Source organism: Dermochelys coriacea, chromosome 4 (genome assembly GCF_009764565.3).
Source record: "Dermochelys coriacea isolate rDerCor1 chromosome 4, rDerCor1.pri.v4, whole genome shotgun sequence".
NCBI classification, from domain to species: domain Eukaryota; kingdom Metazoa; phylum Chordata; order Testudines; family Dermochelyidae; genus Dermochelys; species Dermochelys coriacea.
In genome coordinates this window covers 125,373,733-125,395,921 of record NC_050071.1, presented here as the reverse complement: position 1 = coordinate 125,395,921, position 22,189 = coordinate 125,373,733, and the positions used below count along the sequence as shown (strand labels likewise).

General features: G+C 38.8%; 1 protein-coding gene across 38 annotated transcripts in view; it reads left to right on the top strand.

The window, feature by feature from the left end:
- ADD1 (adducin 1) overlaps positions 1 to 22,189 on the top strand; it is a 126,239-nt gene that overhangs the window by 94,096 nt on the left and 9,954 nt on the right. For 7 of the 38 annotated variants that reach the window (XM_043512551.1, XM_043512546.1, XM_038399327.1 and 4 more), the window contains exons 11-14: positions 532 to 633; positions 7,384 to 7,473; positions 17,161 to 17,317; positions 20,899 to 20,994. In XM_043512551.1, the coding sequence (XP_043368486.1) occupies positions 532 to 633; positions 7,384 to 7,473; positions 17,161 to 17,317; positions 20,899 to 20,994 (445 nt within the window). Of the gene's footprint in view, positions 1 to 531; positions 634 to 7,383; positions 7,474 to 7,574; positions 7,593 to 8,341; positions 8,435 to 17,160; positions 17,318 to 19,640; positions 20,028 to 20,898; positions 20,995 to 21,767; positions 21,803 to 22,189 lie in introns of those variants that run through there. The other 31 variants (XM_038399334.1, XM_043512563.1, XM_043512560.1 and 28 more) reach the window with 17 other exon arrangements.

Genomic DNA, 22,189 nt, shown 5'->3' with positions numbered 1-22,189 from the left:
GGACACTGTCAACTCAATTTTATAAAATTACCTAATTAAAAAATAAATTGAGACAACCCTTTAAATAGTTTTAATAATTTTACTTTAAAAATAAGTGTTAACGGATTTTTGTTTCCTTTATTGCTAAGGGTCTCTTTGGCAAATGAGAAACAAAATACACAGGGAAAATGTTGAGCCTGTCTAACTATGTGGTGCTGTCAAATACACAGAAAAATGAACTGCTGATAGACCTACTTGAGTTTCAGAAATCTCTGGTATTACGTATAACAATAAGTGCAAAGGTTTGCAGGCGGAAATGATATTCTAGTTGATAGTGTCTCTGTAGACATTTATTTTAATTCCTTTTCTGATTCTGTTACCACTGAAGAAGTGTATGAGTTAAGTGCTCTTGTAAATGAATAGAATGTAACCATTGATTCAGTTTTCTGCATTTATATATAACGCATGATCAATTGTTGCATAAATTTGCTGCTATTAATGTTCCTTGCCATTACAGCAATTCTGACTATTGAACTGTTCTTGGCATTGCAGTGGACTAAAGAGGATGGACATAGAACTGCCACCTCTGCTGTCCCTAACCTGTTTGTTCCATTGAACACTAATCCAAAGGAGGTCCAAGAAATGAGGAACAAGGTTTGTAACTGTGGTTAAATAAATTAATTTGCCATCACTTTTGTTTAAATTGCATACTTGTAAACAGCTAATAATTTTGTTGTGATGAGGTCTTGCAGAAATCAAAAGCATGGCTTCTGCATTGTCTTCTCCATGATAACTAGAGGCAGAAACAGTCACTATATATTCTTGAACTAAGCTCAGTAGTCATTTGTCACCTGCTCCCTTTGAACCAAGGAGGGCTTTAAACTAGGTTCAAACGGGGCATGTGATAAAAGCCCACAGGTAAATTATATATATAAAAAGTGGCAATACTAGAGGGTTAGATGTTGGGGGGTGGGAGGACATGGAAAATTACAAGAGAGAAATTAGAGGGGGAATCTGCCTAATATCCGTAGATGTCTGTACTCAGATGTAAGAAGTATGGGGAATGAATTGGAAATATTAGTACATAAGCTAAATTATGACTTAATTGGCATCACAGGAACTTAGTGTGATAAGTTCTATGACTGGAATATTGGTATACAGGGGCATAGCTTGATCAGGAAGGACAGGCAGGGTGAAAAGGGAGGAGGCTTTGCATTATACATCAAGAATATATAAGCTTGTTCTATAATCCAGAAGGAGGTGGGAGGCAGACAATCTGAAAGTTTCTTGGTTAAGATAAAGGGGGTTAAAAATACGGGTGACATTCTGATAGGTGTCTACCATAGACCACCAGATCAGAAAGAGGAAGTGGATGAGGCATTTCTAGAACAAATAACAGAAATATCCAAAATACAAAACCTGGTACTAATGGGAGACTGTAACTACCCTGACATCTGTTGGAAAAGTAATATGGCAAAAGATAAACTTTCCAGTAAGTTCTTGGAATGCATTGGGGAACAACTTTTTGTTCCAGAAAGGAATTAATCAGGGAGATAGACAATTTAGACTTGATTCTGACCACTAGGTAGGAATTGGCTGCAAATCTGAAGGTGGAAGGCAATTTGGGTGAAAGTTATCATTAAATGATAGCTTTCATAGTTCTAAAGAAAGGAAGGAGTGAGAGCAGCAGAATAAGGACAGGGCACTTTTTAAAAAAAAAAAAAAAAAAGCAGACTTTAACAAATTCAGATAAATGGTAGGTAAGGTCCCATGAGAAGAAAATCTAATAGAAAAAGGAGTTCAGGAGAGCTGGCAGTTTCTCAAGGAGACAGTATTAAACGCTCAACTGCAAACTGTTCCAATGTGAAGAAAAGATAGGAAGGATAATAAGAATCTAATATTGCTCCACCAGGAACTCTTTAATGACTTGAAAATCCAAAAAGGAATCCTACTCAAAGTGGAAACATGGACAAATTGATGAGGAGTACAAAAGTATAGCACAAGCATGTAGGAACAAGATCAGAAAGGCTAAGTCACAAAATGAGGTACAACTAGAAAGGGACAGAAGAGGTTCTTTAAATACACTAGGAGCAAGAGAAAGACGAAACAATGTGTGTCTCTTCTACTCAGTGGGGAAGGAGAGCTAATACCTTATGACATCAAGAAAAATGAGGTCTTTAATTCCTGTTTGATTCAGTCTTTACTAAAAAAAAATTAATGGTGACTAGATGCTCAGTACAATTAATATTAAGAACAAGAGGGGGAGGAATGCAAGCCAAAATAGGGAAAGGTTAAAGAATATTTAAATAAGTTAGATGTGTTCAAGATGATAGGATCTGATGAAATTCATCCCAGGTTACTTATGGAATTAGCTGAAGCCATCTTGAAACCATTAGCAATTATCTTTGAGAACTCCTGGAGGATGGTTGAGTTCCCAGAGGACTGGAGAAGGGCAAACGTAGTACCTATCTTTAAGAAGGGAGAAAAAGAGGCCACGGGGAATTATAAACTAATCAGCCTAACTTCAGTACCTGGAAGGATACTGGAACAAATTATTAAACAATTGGTGTGTAAGCACCTGGAGTTAGAATAAGGTTATAAGGAATAGCCAGCATTGCTCGGTTGTGGGGGGGGGCCAGCGGCTAGGACAGGCTCCCTACCCGGCTCTAGGGAAGTGGCAACCCCAGCTCCTAGCTCTGTGTGCTGCCTCTGCTACGCCCTGCCCCGCCCCAAGCCCTGGTTCTGCAGCTTCCATTGGCTGGGAACCGTGGCCAGTGGGAGCCACAGGGGCGGTGCCTCAAGGTGGCGGCAGCAGCACATGGAGCTGAGGGAGGGGAGTTGCTGTCTGCCTTCCAGGGAGCCCTCCGCCCCAGGTAAGCACCCCCCCACACCCCCAGCCCTGAGTCCTCCCATACTCCTGCTGCTGGGGGGCGGGAGGGCCCAAGACTGTCGCAGCAGCGGCCGGTGCGCCTGGCATAGGGGCTGCATTAACTGCTCTGGCAGCCCCTAGGCGAGGTGCACCAGCCTCTGCAGAAGTCACGGAAAGTCACAGAATCCGTGACAAACACGGAGCCTTACTTATTACTGCTTGGCCAGCTTCTATGTCTGATACTAAGTTATACAATTCCAGGCAGACTTTTTCAGGAGGTAGGGTCCAGAATTGAGCCACATACATGATGATGCTGATTATTGTTAATTGTGATAGGGCCTGAGAGCCAACCAAGAACTTGAGCTAAGCAGTCTACAGTCCCTGCCCTGAAGAGTTTACAATTTAAATAGACAAGACAGAAAAAGTCAGGGGAAATGATCAATCATCATGGTAGTGCTGTGATTTGTTTTGTTTTGAGGGATTTTTATTTATTTAGATTTTAGAGATGGGATTAGCTAAATATGTATTCTAAAATGGCTTCTGCTCCTAATTAAAATTCTTTGAAAAATATTTCCAAACCTTTGTCAATTTAAAATTAAAGCACAGAAATATGGATCCACCAGTCTTTGGATGTTGCTTTATAATTGGGCTGTGATTAGGCAAGGTGTGGTTCTCCCCCACTTCCCGGATCTGTTGAGCCAGATATTAACCGTTTTAAAGTGGTTCAGTGGTTTGAATTCCAGTCTGTGTGAAATTAACTTTAGATGTTACCACTGATCTTCTATGAGGAAGCGGTTGGATCATCCTATTTAGCTTCTATTCTTGCAAAAGTATAAACATATGTTGGCAACCTGTTAGCTAAAATTAGTAATGGCCTAACTTGCCTCTGATTGCTGCTGCTCGTGCTGTTAGTTGATGCCACTATCGGGGAAAAAAGGGAGTTTGTGCAGGTAAAATCTTTTAAAAGGTTGCTGGCATGAGCACTGTTTAGTGCTACAGTAGAGTCTGTTTTAAGGTTAAGGATCGAGCGATCACTTTTGTCCCAGCAGTGTTGTGGAATGGTCACTGTTTGTTTAATATGGAAAGTTCAGTTCAATTTAACCAATCCAAAAGGCAAAGATCTTGAAACTGAAATCTACACATGTGAAAGGTTCAAGTAGGCAGATGTTGATCCGTGTTATGTTGAGTTACTCACATTGATGGTACATTATTTTCTGTGTGAACATGCCTTCTTTTGAAAGCCCTGGGCTTGTTAACTGATAGCTGAACTTATCGTGTAGAGTCCTTCACATACTTGTGTTTCCAGTTTTTATAATCTGCTCTTCCTGTGGGAGCTGTGTGGGTTTTATTGGGTTTGGTATTTGGCCTCAATCCAGTCATCAAAAAATTGTACTTTAAGAACAATAATAAACATTTTTGTTTAGCAGCATAGATGGTAGATTTGTTTGTCTTGTCCAAAACAAATAATTTATGGAAAGCCTGGTTTTGGGAGCCGTATTTCAGACAGGAGTAAAGGTCAGAAGTAGACTAGATCGCATAGACAAAACTTTATTTAAGGAGCTCCAAATATCCCTAGCTCTTTTGAAGTATCTGCTCTGTAATGGTCCCAGTTCTACTAAATAATATACAAAGTTCAAGTCACTAGATGTGCAGTGCCAAACAAATTATATATTCTGGCTTCTTGCTTTCCACTATAAAATATATTTGGAGAAACAAAATTGCTAATAAACTTGCAACTGATAATAGAAAGGATATATTGAATAAGACTCATTCTTATCTTTTTTCAAAAACTGTCACGAGGAAACTGCCAACTTAAACTTGGTCTAAATTTATTTTTTTATAAAAATATTTTTTATAAAACCCAAGATCAGTAGAAGTGAAAACAGTTGTTAAATAAACATTTCCACTTGGTGCTAAAAGCCTGAAAGTGAAACCAACCAAAAACAGAAATAAAACTGATTTCAGGGGTTTTCATTGCCCCAGTCAAGATAAATGCAAGGAGTAAACCCAGAGTATAAATAGTCGTGGGAATAGGATTTTTAATTTTTTCAGTTTTAATAATCTTAGGTGTTTGATAGTAAGATGGGTAGTTTCGTTTGTTTACAACATAACTTTAAGATGAATATCCCTTTGCCATCCAGGCAGCCACAAGTGAATCCCTCTAAATGCATCCTCTTCTGCAGCTTTAGAAACAGCACTCCAAACTACTTTGAAATGTTGCATGCTGGGTCAGCAGTTATGGTTTCCTTGCCCTCACAAGACATCCAAGTTCAGAAATTACTTTATTTCTATTCCCACATTGTGGAATGAGAAAAGAGCTTGCAAACACTGAAGACATAAAAGAGAATATTTGTGTTTAGATATACGGATGGATACTACTTTATGCAGTTCAAAAATATCCATTTGTGTACATGCAAATGAGGGATTTTGCATTCTCAAACAAATGTACTGATTAGCATCCACTTCGAAAGTATAGCTGCCACTGTCAACGTTTGGATGGTAAATTGCGGTGGTAAAGAGTATTGTTATTAAATAATCAATATGTAAGTATCTAGAGCATAGTAGAGTTATAAGTAATAGCCACATGGATTTGTCAAGAACAAATCATGCCAAACAAATCTAATTTCCTTCTTTGACAGGGTTACTAGCATATTGGATGTGGGAAAACTATAGATGTGATGTATCTTGATTTTAGTAACACTTTTGACATAATCCCACAACATTCTTATAAGCAAATTTGGGAAATGTGGTCTAGATTAAATTACTATCAGGTAAGTACAAAACTGCTTGAAAGACCAAAGAGTAGTTATCAGTCAGATGGGTTGGGAAAACATCTCTAGTGGGATCCAGCAGGGGTTTGTTCTGGGTCTGATACTAGTCAATATTTCCATTAATGACTTGAAAAGTGGAGTGGAGAGTGTTTACGGAATTTGTAGATAGCACCAAACTGGGACTGGTCGCAAGCACTTTGAAAGACAGTATCAGAATTCAAAACAACCTTGACAAATTTTAGTACTGCTCTGAAATCAACAAGATGAAATTCAGTGAGGACAAATGTAAAGTACTACATCTGGGAAGGAAAAAGGAAATTCACAACTGCAAATGGGAAATAACTGGCTAGGTATTAGTACATCAGAAAAGGATCTGGGAATGATAATAGATCAGAAATTGAATGAGTCAACGTGATGCAGTTGCGAAAAAGGCTAATATCAATCTGGGGTATTAATATTAAAGGAATGTTGTATATAAGGCACGGAAGATAATTGTCTCAGTCTGCTCAGCCTCGGTGAGGCCTCAGCCAGAGTAGTGTGTCCACCTCTGGGCACCACGATTTAGGAAAGGTGGATAACTTGGAGAGAGTTTAGAGGAGAGCAATAAAAATGATGAAAGGTATAAAAAAACCCCTGACATACGAGGAAATGTTTAGTCTAGAGAAAAGAAGATTGAGGAGGGAGCTAATAAGTCTTCCAACATGTTACTGGCCGTTATAAAGAGGATGGTGATCCGTTATCTTTCATGTCCACTGAATATAGGACAAGATGTAATGGGCTTAATCTGCAGCAAGGGGGATTTAGGTTAGATTTTTTTTTATTTATTTATTTTTTTTTTTAGTGTGCCTGCACATATACTTTTGAGCTACAAAGGTTAGTTAAGCCCTCCTTTAGGCTTCCAAGTAAGGCTGCACATTCCCCGTCACTGGAGAATTTTAAGAATAGATCAGTGGTTCTTAACCTTTACTGCAGTGTGCACCACTTTGGTTCTCAAAATATGTTCTTGTACCCCTTATAAAAAATAGTTGAAGTAGGTCAGTTTTTTAAACCTAGATATATTATTTGTATATTACAGTAATCATTTAAAATGTATAATGTTAATAAATACATAGATTTGATTAAACATGCCTGTGCTTAATTTGTGTTTTCGATGATTTACCTTCTAAAAAAATCTGGCACCCCCAGAAAGGGCATCTTGCACTCCTGGTTAAGAACCACTGGGTTAGACAAACACCAGTCAGGAGATGGTCAAGGTTTACTTGGTTCTGCCTCAGCTGGACAAGATGACCTCTCAAGGTTCCTTCTGGCTCTACATTTCTATTATCCTATTTTAGTAGCACTTCCTGTTGGTTTTGGAATTACTCTCTGTGGGAGTGTGGTTATGGAATTTGTGGACGCTAAAAGGTTGAATATGGTAAAAGACTGATCTGGAAAGTTCTGATGCCCCTCTGAACTGGCTTTCTCTGCTACCTGATCAATCTACTTTTACAATGTAAAAGGAAAGCAAATACATGCTATGGTACCTAATACCAAACTGATTGCCATGTAAGAAATAATCTATATCAATAGAATCCTTCAGCTAGTGTAAACTGTCACAGCCCCATTGACATCCATGGAGCTCTGATAATTTATACCAACTCAAAACCTGTCCTAAAACCTAACCAAAAAAGGGTTTGGTTTGTCTCTCCCCCCCCCCCCCCAATGAGTGGATAAAATGGGTTTGTCTACTGTTCACATGTCTTTATCCTGCTGTTTTCTTCACAGATCCGGGAGCAAAACTTACAGGATATTAAAACTGCTGGTCCTCAGTCACAGGTTCTTTGTGGGGTAGTAGTGGACAGGAGTCTTGTACAGGTGAGAACACAGAATGCCATAAAACATAATCTTGAAGTTAATGTCTGGTGTCCTCTACTTTCACCTAATATGTCACTATAACATTATTCTTTAATTGGCAGAGAGTAACTATTTATAAGGTAAGTGTTAGAGATAACACACCATTGTCTTTGTGAGAGTGCTCAGGGTCAGAAATTTAAGAGGCTTTAATAGTGCAGCTGAAGCATGTCTGTGAGAGATGCTCCTAGATTTATTTCTGAATGTAGTGCATGAAAATTTGAAAAGGCTTTTTATATGGGTTAGAATCCTGCTCAAAACTAGTCAGGCTTTGTGACAACTTGGATATTTTTCAAGTTATTGTACTTTTAAAATATAAGATATTGGAAACAGCAGAGTCAATGTTGTGTAATAGTATGTATTGAATATATTCTGATAACTTGATCGTAATTTATTTGGAGATCAGTTAAAAAATAAAAGGAAACTTGGTTTTGTGCATCACAATAAAATCATTAAGCTAAAAATACTGTATTTGGTGCATTAAGTAAATAGACTTCCTTTGAATTGTTCAAAATAAAAGTTTAAAGTGCTGTCTATACAGTTACTCAGCCAAGTGCACACTCTAGTGACTTAAAAACTTGCATCTCAGTAAATGTGAGTGATATAATGACAGTAGATAAGTATTTTCTGATGCACTTTATGAAGTTTGACTAGTCATATCATTTTTCAGTCTGGGTGTGATATTTGTGTGCATGTCAGTTCATTATCATTGCTATTTTATCTACCACTTGCTGTTTCTCTGCATGTTTATAACTAGTGTCACATAATGCTCATGGTTGATGTGTTAAAGCCTGGGCTTGGTTTGCTCTGTTTACTCAATTTACTGTTGCAGGATGCTCCCCTGTCAGACTGTACGGAAACTATTGAAGGGCTCGATCTCACAGAGCAGGCCTTTAGTCCCGCTAAATCTCTCTCTGTTAGAAAGGTACTTACTGCCCTGTCATACTGCTCTAAATACTGTTGTTCACCCTTCACTTCTACCTCTCCCTACTCTGCCCTGTTACCTGTAATAGCTAAAGAGTTGGCTTTAATGGAAAGACTAGATGGATATACAAATTATGTATGTGCCATTCTACAAGCAGTTAAATTACCCTTCTAAAGTACCTCTTAAAGAAACTCAACATCTTTTTATATATTCAAACTGGTGAATAACATGAAAATGTGTGTGAAGTTAAGGGGCTCATCAGAAGTTCTGCATGAGGTGTTTGGTTTGTGCATGTCATCGGTGTTAAATACTCCTAATTTGAGATCCATTTTGAGCTAGCCTAGTCTCAGCCCGATTGCATCAGTGTAATTCCAAAGATAACCACAGGTCTAAGGTTTACCAAGCTGTTTAAAAAAAAAAAAAAAAAATCATCTTGTGATTTTAAGGCTCCTAAGATGCCAGATGCCTCCTTCTGTATTCCTGAAATAGGAGTTGAGATGCAGAAGCTGCTCAGCACTCCACAGGGCTGAGTCCAAAATATACTAATTCTCAAATGGTTATGAATAAGCAATATCTATGGCATTTTATGCAGTATAATTAAGTCAAGAGATAAATCTAAAATGTGTATTGGGTTTGCTTGGAAGGCTAATTAAAATTGGAGTAATTTGCACAATGGAAATTCTTCAGACTGCCCTTTGATGGAGTTCTTTGGTGGGAGTTCAATATGGAACTTCAGCAGGTAGATATGTATGACTCCCTTTCTTCTCTGTCCCTCACCTCCTCCATCAAATTCTCAAATCAACTAGAAGATAATAAATTGTGCCTATAATCTCCTTTCTTCATCGCCATGTTTATCCTGTCAAGAATTGAGAACAATTTGAAATGTACAGTTGTTGCAGGTCCTGTGACTTTTTTTTTTAGCATGCCATCTGTGATCAGCCAATCACAATTGTAGATATATCATACACCATAATATTGTGAGCGTGGTAAACACTGGTTTTCAGGCCAAGACTCATGTTCTTTCCAAAAGGTATTCTAAAGGGAAGGGTAATGAATTATTCTTTTCAGATTTAAGGCTAGAATATATAAATTCAAAAGCAGTGTCTGTCCTCACTTTTCTATTTTCTCTGCTCAGTTATCATAATTTCAGCAAGGGGATTGGTGGTTTTAAATAATGTGTCATCATAATATACAGTAATAATTTTTACCAGTGAAATGCAAGATTTCATTTCAATTCTTACAAAGTGTTTGAATAATTGCAGTGCTCTTGTAATGAAAGTATTCACACGTTTTTTACAAGGATTTTAAAGATAGCAGAGGCCAGAAGTATGGGCAAAAGTATGTAATATGTTTTTAACAGTATATAATGTCAGGGAAAACCATCCAAACGAAGTGGGGGTTTTTTCCTCCCTCTTATTGGTGTCATTTAAATCCTTGGTTAACAGTGAAACGATGTAAACTTAGCTATCTTGACACTGAGTAGTAACCACCTACCTCATTATTTTTGTATAAAATGTGAATTGGGAATTTGGGACAGGAATATTTTGAAGAGTGAGGAATGACTGTATTGTGAAAAATGGCATTGATGGGATGGGTAAGCAAGTGATGCAGGTAGATTGGCTGGAAATCCAAACACAAATTATATATTTTCCCTTCCATTTAAGATTTTTTCGAAGCAAAAAAAACTTTGGGAAATGTAATGCACAACCAATCAGACTTTTTAAAATCAATTCCATTGTTAGGATTCTATAGAAACTCCTCTATATTGGAGCACTAGAGATTCTTCTGTTGTCAGTTTCTTAGAAATTTGCACTCAAATAAAGTAATAGCAAGAAATTGCTATCTGAATAGGATTTAAAATAAATATTTAATTAACATTGGGATATACATCAATTAGTAACACATTCATTTAAGAGAGAAAATTCCAGTGTTACATACAAAATATGTATGTAATCATTTGAGTCCAGTCTTGCCTAGAGCTGCATCGATAAATTATCTATTTTGCCTCATCAAATGCTTTGACGCTCTGAGAAATTCTGGCCATGTTGCATCACAAGGTCCTTATGCATCACATAATTGTAATCACATCGTGAACCATATTAATTAAGTTTCTGCAGCAATCCTAACCAAATAGGGAATTTGGGTGGGTTTTTTTTCATTGACATTCTGTGATGTAATAAAATTAACAAGATATGGGCCATTTCCCTATTCTTGAAATGGAGTAGCTATTCATGTCTCTTCCTAAAAACTGCTCCATAGCTTTTGCTGAGTAAGTTCTATGTTCTGCCCTATAAGTGGCTGCATTTCAGTAGTGATCTCTGGCTGTTAAACACCTTGAGACCTGGTCCTTTTGTATAAAAAGCACTATCTAAGTACAAGATGTTAATGTGAATTATTAACTCCCTAAACTTTTAAATGAGTCGGTTATCTGTTAGCAAGACAAAGTGGGTGAGGTAATATCTTTTATTGGGCCAACTTCTGTTGGTGAGAGAGACAAGCTTTCAAGCTATCAGTTATCTATTGTATTTCATGCGCTTCATAAAGGGAAGACAGATGCTCATATTAGGTCCAGTACTGTTCATGTTTACCCCTAAGATTAAGATGTGTTCTCAATTTACATTTATGAAAGCAAAATAGAAAGCTTACCAAGTGAGTTCATTTTGACCAGAATTTCTATACAGGAAATGTATAGCATTATCCAGAGTTGGACATTTCTCTTGTTCATCCTCTGTGTGGGAGAAACTTACCCCTCAAACTTCTCAAGGGTGGAAAAAATTGCATTAATGGTTACCAGTCTCTCCCATTGCTGTTCTGTTGTTAAAATAGTAAAGAAAGCAGTCCTAACGCACAAGTCAGTCACCCGTAGAGTCAGACAAACCTCAAATAGTCTATTATAGCCTACTATAGCTATTATAGCTAAAAATAATATTAAATAATATTAAAATCAGATTATGGTCCAAGTGAAGACCATCAGTTTCTTCTATATCATCATATCAAGAGATCTCTTCCTTAAGGTCCTTGCTCATTCTAGATGAAGACACAATAAATTACTGGATTCCGAGCTGATGCATAATTTCAAAAATAATTTGTGCCATCTAATCTTTTTTTTAAAACTATGTTATAGAAAACAAACGTAAGATTTTTTTTTTTTAATTGGGGATCACATACCTGGTTTAGTGAAAGAACCCTGACTTCCTTCTGAAACATCAAAAACATAGTGATGAAATGGGGTGGACCCTTCCTCTTGAATGTGCTGTTAAAGTGTGTCCAGAATGAAGCAATTAATAGCATATCTTCAGTAATTTCAACTCATTTGCGGTTTCTAATATGGCTACTATTATCAGTTAGGAAAGTCTGCTTCCTACTCTGAATTCAAGATAGTTTCATACTTGTATGTTTTGGAGACCTCATAAAGATTTTTATAAATTCCTGCTTTTGCATTGCAACCATATCTTTGGTCCTGATAATGCAAGTCTCCACCTAGTCTAATTATTTACCAAAAATGTTTCATAATACCCATAGTAATTCAAATCACATGTGTCTAAATGGAAACACTTTGCACTATTCTTTTTTGGAGAAGGAAAGCAAAATAACTCCTGATTGAGTCAGCAGTACTGTCCTACTTCCAGTGACCATTCTTTAATTGTGGTGCGTTTCATGCTGGGATCATCCAGGTTTTTAAGGCAGCAGGAGACTCTGGTGGAGATTTAGGCCTTTGTGAAATTTCTGTTTTTAATTTCTCTTCCAACTCCAATGACGAGCTTTAGTTCTTGATGGGACAGAGCATCAGGCCTCTTACATGGGGATCTTCAGTCCCTTCATATAGATTCTTACCAAGAACACCTTTCCTGTCAGGTAAATAGGGAGTGAAATCACACACAGACCTCCAAGTGCTAACCTCCCTCTGCAATGCACCCAGTCTATATATGCCTCAAGGAGCAAGCATTTCTTGAGGTCCATGATATCAGATCATGGAAGTTTGAAGATGCAAAAGCTCATCAGTCCTTCATGAATCCTGCTGCTCTCCTCCCCATGAGTCCATGTTGTTTGTTTTTTAGTGAAGTCTATAATGTTAATGTCTATCATGAGGCTTCCTCTCCTTCCACTGGGAGACTGTTCTATGGCCTAATCCATTGGAATATTTCTTGATCGCCCTAAATAAAATTTCCATTCCTTAACTTTACCCCATCACTGCTAGTTATGTATCCCCTTCTGCTACAGTAAGCAATTCTTCTCTTTTCTTTGATTTTAAACCCTTTAGATGATTCACATTCCCAGTCCCCTAAATTATTTATCCAACCCTTTTACTTTTCTCTTTCCTTACACAGGAAGTCAATCCTTTCAACCCCCTAATTACTTACATTGCTCCTCTCTGAATTGTCTCCAGTTTTACATCTCTCTAGTATTGTCCAGACTGGTTACAGTATTCCAGGTGCGGTTTCAGCGGAGCATGACTATCACCTTTCTAATCTATAACATAATGCCTTTGCTTATGCAGCCCAAAACTTCATATCCTATTTCTTTTGTTTTCTGCTATAGCCTGCAGTCTCTTTTAGTATTACTTCTCTCCAGGGGACAGATCTTCAGTGGATGTAAATTATTGTAGCTCCATTGAAGTCAAGGTGTTTCCCTTCAGACTGAATATCAGATTATTTTCCCACAGAAATATTAACTTGCATTTTTTTAAGATGACAAATCTCTCTCCATTTCCTGCCCATATTTCCAAGTTCCTTTGTGTTATTTCCCTGGCCTCACTGTTTTACTTGCTAGATGATACGAGTCATGAACTTGATGTGCTTGTTTTACCCTCTTTTCCCGGTAATGAAGACAATAAAGATGTCCTCCAAAATAAGACAAAACAAAATACTGATCCATTAGTCATCCCACTCCAAACTGAATGTCTTGCTGTTTTTTGCTACCATTTGCTTACAATATTTTAGTCAACTTTCAGTTCATGTGATTGTGCTCATATCAAATCATTGTGAATTACAAGTAAGGGTTAGAGACCCATAATCAAACACTTCAGTGAAATCAATGTGCATTACATCTATTGCATTCCCTTTGTCTGATAATTTTATAATCCTATAAAAAACCACAAGCTTTGCCTGGCATGATTTCCTACATTGCAAGCCCATATAGCGTATAGCTAATGCTTCGGTTATTCACTACATGTTTAGTTTGTAACCTTTTTATTAGAAGAATCCAAAGTAGTTTTGGGCATTGATTGATTGTTTTTGCCCCTGCCCATCTTTTTTAGTGAAGTTCTAAGACTTGGGAGCTCACAAATCAGTTTTAAAAAAATAATTTCATGGCTCGTATGAAATGCTATTAAATTGCTTTTTGTGGTGGTCTTTTGTAGCCTTTAGTTGTCAAACTACATCAAATTTGAGGCCATCTGATGATAAAACAGCTAACATCTTGTGGAAAACTTTAAAAACATCCTTTTTAGATATAATTATGCTATGTATTTATTCTGCAACTGGGAAAAGGGTTATTCTTATTTTACTGGTGATAATAAGACAGCTTCTTAGTTTCTTTGAAAGTTCATCTCCTGCTGTTTGTTCCCCACCAAAGGTTATAATCCTCTGACAAAGTCACTTCCAAAGAATCAATTGTGATGCTTGTAAATAGAAGTTTATGGATTCAGATGGGGGACCAGGCAGCCAGAGCTCATTAGTTTTTAAAAACTAATATCTTGTTTTCATGCAAATATCTCTAGTGATAGATTACTAAGAAATAATTAGAAAGCTTTAAAATCTGCGTTTTCTTGAAATTTTAAGGAAAAAGTACTCAGATTGTCAGTTAAAACTCAGAAGCAACTTTTCTACATATTGTACTAAAAATTAATATAGTTCCTGATCAGCAATGACAACATTAATTTCACTTGGTTTTATTTTTCACGTGGACATTTTTTCCTCTAATGTAAAGATACAAATTGAATTTTGTGATGCTAGTCTTTCCTTTTTAAGGGACTTTGCTACTTTCTCCATTTGGAGGTGAAAGGGCCAAGAATATATTTCTATTAAAATGTTTCCAGGTTGTTTTTTAGAATTAATTGTCTACAGGAGGACTTGCTTGCCAAAATCTGCTAAGGCAGTTTGTGAAGGATTTCAGTGGGTATTTATTTTCATAGTAAGTATTTCATTTGGGCCAGAATGAGAGGGCTATGCTTCTCCAGGCTTTTCAGGAATGTGTTCATACAAAGTATGAGACATTACATTGGGCCACCATACAGTTTAACTACTAAATTGAGTTAGGAAAATCAGATTCTACTGAGCATTGGGTAACTGGATAACCAGGAAAGAGGACACTTGATATGAATTCATCTCTAAACACTAGATTTTTTTAGTTTGTATTAAGTTCCTGAGGAGAGTACTTTCATTAAATAGCTTTGATTTTAATCACTACGAATCTACACTTACACAAGGGAAAGAGCCCATTCAAATGGTTTTGAGGGCTTTTCACTTTAAGTGCCAGATGCAATCTTCCTTCCTGTTGCTACTCTTTGGAGATGAAGTTGTATTTCTGTGGCAAACTCCCATTAATTCAAATGGGATAACATTTTGAAACAAGTTGAGTTTAGTTTTAGTTCAGGACAACAGAGGCAACTTTCCTATATGTAGCCTGGGTACCACCTTGCTGCTAATGTTGGCTGCTTGAGCTGGATGAAGACTTTGACCTTTAGCTACTCTGTGTCCCCTGTGCAGGTGTCTGGAACTTTTCTGACGTGCTTTGACACCTGTATAACTGTGCTTCTCTGTCTCCGGTGGCTCATCCTCTACCGAGAGCTTCCTTTCTGTCCCTTAATGCAGTCTGGCTGAAGTCTTCTCCTCATCAGCTCCTTCTGTCCAGAACAATATTTCCGTCTCATCTATGCCATCTTTTTTAAAATTTGCAGGAAAAACCATTTTTGCCTGTAGCTCTTAATTTCTCTCTCTGGTTCTACTAATCATTTCCATTCTCTACACTTTACTTATATTTAGGCTTTTGATTATTAATACAAATAACAATTCAACATGAAAGAAAGTTAGAGAAACAATCCAACATTTACAGCCACTCATACACATACTTAATATCTTGCAGAATCTGATGACCTTCTCACATGGAATGCAGCTGTAATGTATCACTTCAGTGCTTTCTGGATCACATGTGTACTCTTGTGAGCAATCTCTGATCATACGTAAGACTTCTCGATTTATTCACAGGTAATATAAGTCATGGACAGGTCACAAGCCGTGAATTTTTGTTTATTGCCTGTGGCCTGTCCATGACTTTTACTAAAAATACCTGTGATTAAATCTTGGGAAGGGTTAAGGGGGCCACTGCTGGGGAGGGTGGCAACTGCGGCCAGCAGCATCAGCTGCTAGGGGCCGCGGACCATGGCTGCTCTGGCTGGCCAGGGACCACTGCCTGGGGCTGCGGCCTGTGGCTCCTCCGGCCACCCACCCAGAGACTGCTGCTGGGACTGCCAGAACAGCGGCTGGTGTGGCTGTCCCAGGAGCCACCTGAGCAGCTGGCCCCAGAGCCAGCTGATTGGCGGCCCTGGGGTCAGCCACACTGGCTCCTGCAAAGGTCGTGGAAAGTCACAGAATCTGTGACTTCCACAATCTCCATGACAGATACAGATCCCTAATCATACAGAAGCACTTACGGCAAAGGCAGTTAATACATCACAAACCCTTAACTAAAATCATCTTGAGGATCAGAGAATAATTTGTAGATATCTGTGCTGATAAGGGGTTCAGATCAGGCATCACAGTACCTTTTAAACTAATGCTGTACACCAGACCAATTAACGGAGAAACTCAAACAGACAAATGACCTGAAAGATCTGATCCATAACAGACAGCCCAGGGAACCATCTTCCATCTCTAAGGCAATATGAAGTCATTAGCTTCAGTCCCCAGAAGGTGATAAGAAAATCTGCCATTAGTGGAGAGAGAGAGAGAGAGCCTCTTCCCTGTACATCAGCATGTTCTCTTCTTGTCCTTTGGACACAGAATATTAGCAGTGCTAATTATAATACTTAACTACATATATCGTTTTGAATCCAGTTTGTATGAAAGACACTGTCTGAAACAGACATGGTAAAGTCTTTTTTTAAACTGTATTATTAAGCATTTTAATATAGTAAACAGATAAACACTTAATCTCATGTACATATAATATGTATAATAAACCATTTAACATCTGTTAGATATTGTATAACTGCTGGAAATCACTTTTCCCCCTGAGCATTGAGTGTTTATAAATACTGAACCTGATCCTGGGAGTGTTCTTTGTAATAATACCAGGGATTTCTACTGCAGTTCTGCATGCAGAGCACTTACAGAATCGGGCCACAATATTCTATTTTCCCTATGGAAGTAAGGAAACTTGCTACTTTCCTGACAGCAAGTGTATTCCAATAAAGCCTGTTTGGCTGCTGCTATTTGATATGGTGCTCAATAGTGGATGCGCCCTTGTAAAAACAGTGATGTCTATATAGCCATTTGCTCATGAGGGCTATTTTTTCTTTAATATAAAATATCCTGTAAATTAAAGCTTTTAAAGATTCCAAAATTGGGACTGTTGTTTATTTAACTTAAGAAAATAAAAGTATTTTTCCAGATTAATTTTTAATCAAACTTTTTGTTTTGTTTTGGCTGCTTGTAGCCTCAGCCATTGTCAGAATTCTGTGAATTATTGTTTAGTGGCACACACATCTTAATTGTTTCTTTTGCCAGGGAGAACTGGTGACTGCATCGAAGGCAATCATTGAGAAGGAATATCAGCCACGAGTTATAGTGAGCACAGCAGGACCAAACCCCTTCAATAAACTCACTGACCGAGAACTGGAAGAGTATCGCAAAGAAGTGGAAAGGAAGCAGAAAGGTTCTGAAGGTTGGTTTGGTTTTAATCTATAACCATATACATTGCTGTCACATACATCAAGGCTATGACCAAGCTGATATGAGCATAGGACTGGGAACCAGGATCTTGTGCATTCTTAATCCTAGCTCTGACAATGAATGATTTCTTCTGTGGCCATGGGCCAGTTACTTAACCTCTTGTTTCAATTTTTACAACTGTAAATTGGGGAAAATATTTTCAAAGCAATTTGGAGATAAAAACTGTCATTGAAATGCTAATCAATATTAGGTCAAAGTCTTGGTTCTTAATCAAACAAAACTTCACTGAAGTCAAAAGGGAATTGTGCTTAATTAGCAACCACAGAATTTGGCCAGTTTTTGTTGTTACTTAAAGTTTCATATGGAAGCTTGAGACTTCATTCAGACAGACCTTTTATTGAACTTGGTATATTACAGATTGTTCAGTATTGTTTCATTTTAATACTGTGTAGGATAGCCCAGTGAGTAAAAATCTGACATTGCTTTTAGGCAACAGGAGTGAAATTTTCTTACTCATTGTTGCAAGTTGTAGATCTGGTAAGTATTTTGAGCTGGGAAAATGCAGATAAAAAATTATCAGTTGGTGCTTTGAAAAGGAATCGCACGGTAAGCAGAGACATGATTAGGGCACATCTCCCTCAGAATTCTCCCCAGGAACTACCAACCTATCAGAAAATGTAGTGAGAGTATCGCGCTGCAATAAAGGAGAATTCACCACAGCATTTGAAGAATCTCTATGTGATTGTCATATTAAGTTTTACAATGTAGCACCTATGATATATCCGCTAAGCAGATGGTATTGTTTACGCTGGAATATTGGTGACACAGTTTTACCAGTCTTTACAAGAGTCTGGTCCAGTGGGTAGGGCACTGGACTGGGACTAAGGAGATATGGTTCTATTCCTGGCTTAGACACTGCTGCATGACCTTGGGCAAGTCATGTCCTCTTTCTGTGCCTCTGATTCACCTCTAAACCTTTGACTGTCTTGTCTATTTAGATCGGGGTGGGCAAACATTTTGGCCTGAGGGCCACATTGGGGTTGTGAAACAGTATGGAGGGCTGGGTAGGGAAGGGTGTGCCTCCCCAAACAGCCTGCCCCTTCCCACTTTCCGCCCCCGACTTCCCCCCTCAGAACCCCGACCCATCCAACTCCCCCTGCTCCTTGTCCCCTGACCGCCCCTCCCGGGACCCCCTGCCCCTATCCAACCCCTCCTTGGTCCCTGTCTCCTGACTGCCCCCATCTATACCCCCCACCCTCTGACAAGCCCCCTGGGACCCACAACCCATCCATTCCTCCCCCACTTCTTGTCCCCTGACTGCCCCCTTCCAGGACCCCTGTCCCTAACTGCTCCCCTCAGGACCCTACCCCCATCCAACACCCCTCCCATTCCCTATCTCCTGACCACACCCCTCTCCCAGCCCCATCCAACCATCCCCTGTCCCTTGACTGCCCCCCGGGACCTTCTGCCCTCCCCCCATCCCTTTACCCTTACCATGCTGCTCAAAGCGGCAGGACAGGCTTATTTGAAAGCCTGGGAGGTGGGCAGGTGCAAGCTGTGCTGCCTGCATGGCTGCGGGGGAGGGGCTGGGAGCTCACCTCCCTGGCCAGGAGCTCAGGGGTGGCAGGACGGTCCCGTGGGCCGTAGTTTGTCTGTCCCGATTTAGATTATAAATCCTTTAGGGCATATGTTTTCACAGCACATAGCATATTGGGACCCCAGTCTCAATTAGAGCTTCTAGGCAGCATAGGCACCAACTTCCCTTCTACCCAGGGAGTGCTCGACTCCCCTCTCCACCCAGGCCCTGCCCCCACTCTATCCCTTCCCTTGAGCTTCTGCCCCTTAACCCCCCTTCCGGAGCTGATGCCACAAAACAGCTGTTCGCAGCAGGCAGAAGGCGCTGGGAGGGAGGGGGAGGAGTGATCAGCGGAGCCACCGGTGGGGGAGAGGCACTGGAAGGGAGAGTTGGGGAGCTTGGCTGCTGGCGGATGCTGAGTACCCACTAATTTTTCTCCATGTGTGCTCCAGCCCTATACTAAGCACTATTGTAATAAAAGTAATAACTTACAGGGTGATGTACTAAATACATTTTCCTCTAAAAACTGTATGGTGATTCATCCCTTATTAGTGTGCGTTGCACTTGCTGTACCTTCTGATATCTTGACATATAAAGAGTCACAAATTCTGCCTTTTTCATGTGTGACTTTCTCTGTGCAGGTTTTAAAGCATTTTGTGGGACTGAGCTATTACGTTACTGTGTCTATGTAATTGCATACCCCTTTATTTTCTCTGTAACATTGCTACATCCTACATAGATAAGCTATCAAAATATGGAGAGACTGTGGTATTGAGACAGAAACCAGCTGGGAAGCCAAATATTTTATTTAAAAGTCAGAGCTACATGGAGCAAAGTGCTTCTGGAAAAAAACCTCTGGAGTTGCAAAGCAGGTCAAAAACCTTTCAAGGAGCAGTGAAAGAAGCTGATCTGAAGATTTTGCAGACTCATGAAGGATCAACACTATCTAAATCTTTAGATAATTCTGAGTTCTCTGCTGCACAAGTTTCTTGTCAGACCATGCAGCAAATCATCACAAATCTTAATCAGGAGGAGCCAGATGAGCAGAAGTCTCCACACGAGAAATTTCACACAGCAGTCATCAAAGCATTAAGCTCCAGTCCTGACCTTTTGGCTGAGGCCTCAGGTACTAATGAACATGGTACCGCTGAGTTTTCAATCTAGGGGAAGCCATCTCTTGCTTAATCTGCACTTACAGAGTCTCTGCTATCTCTGGACATCTTTCGTTGGCTTGGCTTATTACCTTTGGGGCTGATTTAATTTAATTGGTGGATTTTTCTCTTGTCTGGGTGAACTGTGTAGAACAGTGCTCTGGTACTGAGGAGATCTCTGTTCTAAATATTAAGGTGGCTTTTTGTTTTATATTAACATCTGCTCCTTTAGTATGCAACTACCATTGAAGCTGGAAGGGAGTTGGGTGGATCCTTTTTAATTTGAAAAAAAAAAACTAAAACCACTGCAGAATCAGTTTGGAATAATTGCAGTTTATTGCATGTTACATTGTGATTATCTGTGCAACTTTTTCATTCTTTGCTTTGAGTAATGTACATTTTGTTTACACCAAGGTTCTGCAAATAAACTCAAAGCAAGCAAAATAACTTTTTATAATTTTAGTTTTGGTGCCCTTCTTCCATACGGTTATTTTTTTCCTTTGGCTCTTCCCCAGGAAATTCCCTTCCCTTTAGATCAGTGTTTTCCAATGCTGGGCTCCAAACTAGTTTGCAAACTGTTGTATAATCATTTCAGTCCATTTTACTCAGAAATATTTTGAGTTCAAATAGTTGGGAAACATAACTTCTGTGGCAGGTAAGATCACAACAGTGTTGGTCTGCACCTTACTTTTGCTTGCTTTTGGAATTATTTGGCATTCAGACAGAATTTTCATTCAGAAAAACAATTCAGAGATTTTTATATGTGTAGCAGGATGTCTGTTTCCCTGCATCCCTACAGAAGAATTTTGTGTGCTGTTTTTAATTCCCATACTGATTCATCTGTAGAACCTTCAGAAGATGCCAGACAACAGAAAGAAAAGACTGCTCCTGATCATACTTCAGCCTGTACTCCTCCCAGCACACCAGTTAAGCTAGAAGAAGGTATGTTACATTGAGCTGGGGTGGGGAAGACTCCTGTAGCTGCACCTCTCTTGACTGAAGCATGAAAAAATAAGATTTAATGAAGTAAAGAGGAATTATTTTGTTTTTGTTTTTTTACACTCTGTAGAACTGTGTAACTGAATGTAATAGTGGTTATGTTCACAATAATACAGAAATGTGCATTGTCATTAGCCAGATTATCACCTCTTCAAAATTGCTTAGTCATCTTGTTGAGTTTCTGAACTGACTCGCCCCTTTGAGCACTCTGAGCAAGATGTGGCTGCTGTTTTGAAGTGAAATGTTTTTTCTAGTGATGGCGCAGAGCTTCACTGAACTGAACATGAATAGATAGTTTGTTAAATCCTGCTCACTGGTTGCACATTTCTTAAACATTATTGTATTTGGATTGCACCTCTGGGAATATGTTTCTCTCCCAGTTTAGATCTTAGTTTGATTTGTTAATGTGATGATGTAAAATTATCAGAAAAATGAGAAAAGGGCCAAGAAAATCTGTTATCTCTTTGGAGAAAAAGGATAAAAGTAACAGTCTATCTGTTAAACAGGTGTAATCTAATTTCTGTTTTGTGTTTCCTTTACCTTGTTCATTGGGATATATCACTTGTCTGTTATGAAGTCTTCCACGCACCACTACATCTCATTCTGTTTTCTATAAGAATGGTTCCAACCATTCTTTTAATTTAACACAATGGCTGTGATGAATGCATATATTCTCTACTTGTGCTTTTTTCTTCTTGTGGCTGCGTTACAAACAGGAGATGGATATGCTAAAGAGTACCTGTTACCATAGTAAGTATCATCCCATACTCTGACCTGTTTCTGCTGCTTTCCTGGAGTTCTCTGGGCTTTGCTTCATTCTCTTGCATCTTTGTTGTTTACTGAGTTTTGTTTTCTGCTTGTGATTTTTTTTTTAAGGCATTTTTACATTCAGTGACAGACACTAATTCCTTCCATTGTTGCTTTCTTGGAATTCTAGGTCAGTTACATAAGCCTTATGTTAAAGTGTGCTATACTGTTGAAAGGGACTGTGAACGTGTCGTCATGGGTTCCATGTTCATCTGTCTTTCAGTGACTGTAGCCAGCTGCCTCAATATATGAGTAATAAGATGTTTGTCCAAAAGCCAGTGGTTCGTATTCCTCCTAGAACATGAAAATTGAACTCTGTTTTGTGTGGCTC